General features: G+C 58.9%; 2 protein-coding genes across 2 annotated transcripts; one reads left to right on the forward strand and one right to left on the reverse strand.

Moving 5' to 3' along the window:
• Positions 1 to 332: 332 nt before the first annotated feature.
• LOC119571576 (chaperone protein HtpG-like) lies at positions 333 to 2,362 on the reverse strand. Its single transcript, XM_037918822.1, has 2 exons — positions 2,317 to 2,362; positions 333 to 2,236 (listed from the first exon to the last, which is right to left on the reverse strand). Exons 1-2 carry the CDS (start codon positions 2,360 to 2,362, stop codon positions 333 to 335), a joined length of 1,950 nt encoding a protein of 649 aa, XP_037774750.1.
• Positions 2,363 to 3,042: 680 nt separating this feature from the next.
• On the forward strand, positions 3,043 to 3,885 carry LOC119571577 (valine--pyruvate aminotransferase-like). Its single transcript, XM_037918823.1, has one exon. The coding sequence runs from the start codon at positions 3,043 to 3,045 to the stop codon at positions 3,883 to 3,885; it is 843 nt and encodes a 280-aa protein (XP_037774751.1).
• Positions 3,886 to 4,489: the final 604 nt, after the last annotated feature.

A 4,489-nucleotide genomic window follows, 5' to 3' on the forward strand; every position in this document is an offset into this window, starting at 1 on the left:
ATTTATGAAAGGGCGTGTTGAAGAAAGAGCGCGAGTCGTAGCCGCCAGTGATGTTTGCCGGTAGCTGCCTCGGTGACGAGGTGGGGGGCTTGGTGGCGGTGGGGCGAATCGGGAGGCGTGCACGCTGTGATCAGCGCGCCTACGTGGAAGGTGGTGTGGCGGGGCCGCGGTAGCCGCCTCGGTGACGAGGTGGGTGGGGCTTGGTGGCGGTGGGGTGAATCGGGAAGCGTGCACGCTGTGACCAGCGCGCCTGCAAAACCAGCGCACCCGCAGAACCCGCCCCCACGGAACCAACGCCGAAAGGTAGTGGTTCCGTGGGCGGGAGGTTTGGATTACGCGCCGCTGTGTGCGAGCATCATTTCGCTGAGCAGTTTGGAGAAGCGGGCGGGATCTTTGGGGGCGGAGCCCTCGGCGATCAGCGCCTGTTCGAACAGCAGGTGGGCGTAGTCGTCCAGCTTGTTGCTTTCGGCGTCTTTGTTGGCGAGATCCTGAATCGCGGCAATGAAGGGGTGGCCGGGATTGATCTCGAGGATGCGCTTGGTCTTGGGCACTTCCTGGCCCATGGCCTTCATGATCCGCTCCATGTTGGGATCCATATCGTACTGATCCGCGACGAGACAGACCGCGCTGTCGGTGAGGCGGTCGGAGATGCGGACCTCCTTGATGTCGTCATCGAGTTTTTTCTGGAGGAGTTCAGTGAGGTCGCTGAACTTTTCTTTGGCCTCCTTGCGCGCCTCTTCCTTTTCTTTTTTCTCGTCTTCGGAATCGAGATCGACTTCGCCGCGGTGCACCGCTTTGATGTCCTTCTCGCTGTACTTGTTCAGGTTCTGCATGACCCATTCGTCGATGGGATCGATCATGAACAGCACGTCGAAGCCCTTGGATTTAAACGCTTCGAGCAGGGGTGAATTCTCCACCGCTTCGCGGCTGGTGCCGGAGATGTAGTAAATCTCCTTTTGATCCGGGTGCATGTTGTCGACGTAATCCTTGAGGCTGATCAGTTTGCCCGCGTCGTTTTTGGACGATTCGAACAACAGCAAATCGTGAATTTTTTCACGGTTTTCGTGATCGCTGTGAGCGCCTTCCTTGATGACCCGGCCAAATTCCTCGTAGAAGGCGAGGTACTTGTCCAGATCCTTCTCTTTGGTTTCGGCGAGGGTTTTGAGGATGCGTTTGACCAGGTTCTTCTGGATTTTACGGATCAGCGCATCCTCCTGGAGAATTTCGCGCGAAACGTTGAGGGGCAGGTCGCTGGAGTCGACCACCCCCTTCACAAACCGGAGTAGGGCGGGAGCAGGTCCTTGCACTTGTCCATGATGAACACGCGCTTCACGTAGAGTTGGACGCCGTGCTCGGAGTGCTCGCTGAACATGTCGAAAGGCTGTTTGCCCGGGAGGTACAGCAGTGCGTTGAATTCGATGTTGCCCTCGGCTTTGTAGTGAATGACTTCCGCGGGATCCTGGTAGTCGTGGAACTGCGCTTTGTAGAACTCGCTGTATTCCTCGTCGGTGACCTCGCTTTTGGAGCGGGTCCAGATCGCCTTCATGGAGTTGAGCACCTCTTCGCTGACCACGGTTTCGGTTTTGGGCTCTTCGCCCTCGCCAGTTCCTCGCCCTCGGGAGGGGGATGGGCTCTTCGCGGGAGACGTCCATGACAATGGGGAAGGCGACGTAGTCCGAATACTTTTTGATGATCTCGCGGATGGTCCATTCCTTGAGGTACTTGTCCTTGCCTTCGCTGAGGTGGAGGATGATGTCGGTGCCGAAGGTGTCGCGTTCGGCGGGTTCAAGGGTGTAGGTGCCGTCGCCGGTGCTTTCCCATTTGAGGGCGGCTTCGTCGCCGCCGGCGCGGCGGGTGATCACCGTCACTTTGTCGGCCGCCATAAACGCGCTGTAAAAACCAACGCCAAACTGGCCGATGAGTTCGAGGGACTCTTTGGCATCGCCCTTCTGCAGTTCTTCGAGAAATTTACGGGTGCCGGAATTGGCGATGGTCCCGATGTTGGCCGCGATCTCCTCCGCGTTCATGCCGATACCGGTATCGGAAATGGTGAGGGTGTTGGCGTCTTCGTCGGGAGTAATTTTTATTTTCCAACCGCCATCAGGCTCGGCAACGGTCGCGTTGGTGACGGCCTCGAACCGGGCGCGGTCGATGGCATCCGACGCGTTGGATACGATTTCGCGCAGGAAAATGTCAGGGTTGAATAAAGCGAATGGATCACCAGATCCAGGAGTTGCTGTACTTCGGTTTTGAATTCGTGGGTTTGTTTTTCCATATTTTATTCTGCTCCTTGAGGTTTACGGCGGGAGATCATACCCTGAATCGTTCGACATTCAATATGAATTTCTCTATCAAATGGCATGGCGAAATTCAGCATAACCACGGGGATCGGCGACGGTGGCACGACCCGATTGTTCACCGGGGAGACGGTTTCCAAGGCCTCATTGCGGCCGGAAGCGTACGGGACGCTGGACGAATTGGTGAGCATGATCGGGCTGGCTCGAAGCGAAGTGTTGCGTCCCGGACTGGCCGACTTGCTGAAGCAGCTGCAGGAGCAGTTGTTTCGGGCCGGGCGGAATTGGCGTCTGAAGGCCGTCCGTATGCCGAGCCGATGGCCGACGCCGACGTCGAGGCGATCACCGCCCGCTGTGCCGCGCTGGAAGACATCATCGAGATGCCTGGTGGATTCATTCTGCCCGGGGCACCCGGGCGGGGGCGACGCTCGACGTGGCGCGGACGATCTCACGGCGGCTGGAACGCCGGGTGGTGGCGCTGGTGGAGCAGGGGGCGGTCGAGAATCCGGCCCTGGTCGTGTGGTTTGAATCGCCTGTCGGATTTGTTGTGGTTGTGCGCGCGATGGGAAGAAGGGGAGGCGGGCGAGGCCAAAGGGTGATCGGCCCGCGGTGGTTGAGGTGGATTTCGCCTTGGGTTTTGGGCGCCGGGGTTTATGGTGAAACGCATGAATCTGGAACTGTCTAAATTTGGAAATAAGTTGTGTGCGCGAACTGGCATCCTCGAATTGATGGACGACCTGGGGTGGCGATGTCGGGCGAGCAGGAATTTCTCATGCTCGGTGGTGGAAATCCCGCGGGCGTTCCGGAGGTGCAGGCCCTGTGGCGGGAGCTGGTGGGCGACCTGCTGGAGCAGGGCGAGCGCTTCGATGAGGTGCTGGTCAACTACGACATGCCCAAAGGCCGGCCCGGCTTTATCCGCGCGCTGGTCGATTTTTTAAATCGGCATTACGACTGGGGCATCACCGAAAAAAACGTGGCCATCACCAATGGAAGCCAGAACGCTTTTTTCTATCTGTTCAACATGCTGGCGGGCGAGTTTGAGGACGGGACGTTTAAAAAAATTCTGTTGCCGCTGTGTCCGGAGTACATCGGGTATGCGGACCAGGGCCTCGACCGCTCGATGTTCACCGCGCGGCGCCCGAAGATCGAAGTCATCGATGCGCACACGTTTAAGTACCACATCGACTTTGATGCCTTGCAGATCGATGACGACATCGCGGCCATCTGTGTGTCGCGCCCGACCAATCCGTCGGCGAACGTGCTGACCAACGAAGAGATTGAGCGGCTGTCGGAGCTGGCCAAAGCCCGGGGGATCCCGCTGCTGATCGATAACGCGTATGGGGCGCCGTTCCCCGGTATCATTTTCAAGGACGTGGTGCCGTTTTTCGATCAGCACCTGATCGTAAGTTTGAGTTTGAGCAAGCTGGGCTTGCCAGGCACCCGCACCGGGATCGTGATTGCGAACGAAGCGGTGATTGACGCGCTGTCCTCGATCAACGCGGTGTCAGTCTGGCCAACGGCAATCTGGGGCAGGAGCTGGTGGCGCCGTTGCTGGCTGACGACCGCATTCTCCCCTTGTGCCGGGATGTGATCCGGCCGTTTTATCAGCGCAAAGCCGAGCAGGCGGTGGGGTGGCTCAACGACTTTCTCGACGACGACCTGCCGTATGCGATTCACGCGAGCGAGGGCGCGATGTTCCTGTGGTTGTGGTGTCGGATTTACCGATTACCGCAAGCGATTTGTACGAGCGGTTGAAAGCGCGCGGGGTGATTGTTGTCCCGGGCCACTACTTCTTTTTCGGAGACGAGGATGCCGACTGGCGGCATCGGCACGAATGCATTCGCATCAATCACTCGCGACCGGACGCGGTGGTGAAAGAAGGCCTGCAGATCATTGCCGAGGAGGTCCCCGGGCGTACGCCGGGAGGTAGACCGGGCCGGGCTGGTGGCCGGCGGAGGGAGAGGGAAAAAAGTGCCGCGGTTGGCCCCCCGAGACGGAGTCGGCGGCGAAACTCGTCAGGAGAATCCGGGGTGCCAACCAGCGGCGGGAGGTGTTCAGGGGTGCGGAATGATCAGCGAGGGTACCTCGTGATCATCGCTTTTGGGATTTGCTGTAGAAAGTCGTGGGCGTCCCGCACCCGCTTGAACGCCGACAGGATCTGGGCGTTGGCAAGTTCCGGGATGCCCTCATCGTTG

The sequence above is a fragment of the Penaeus monodon genome, unplaced genomic scaffold (genome assembly GCF_015228065.2).
Source record: "Penaeus monodon isolate SGIC_2016 unplaced genomic scaffold, NSTDA_Pmon_1 PmonScaffold_6971, whole genome shotgun sequence".
NCBI classification, from domain to species: Eukaryota; Metazoa; Arthropoda; class Malacostraca; order Decapoda; family Penaeidae; genus Penaeus; species Penaeus monodon.

Bases quoted from the DNA above. Each gene is read 5' to 3' on its own strand.
- LOC119571577 (XM_037918823.1), top strand. From the start codon at position 3,043: ATGTCGGGCGAGCAGGAATTTCTCATGCTCGGTGGTGGAAATCCCGCG.
- LOC119571576 (XM_037918822.1), bottom strand. From the start codon at position 2,362: ATGCCATTTGATAGAGAAATTCATATTGAATGTCGAACGATTCAGG. The intron at 2,237-2,316 runs GTATGATCTCCC...ACCGAAGTACAG, and splicing joins TGAATGTCGAACGATTCAGG to CAACTCCTGGATCTGGTGAT.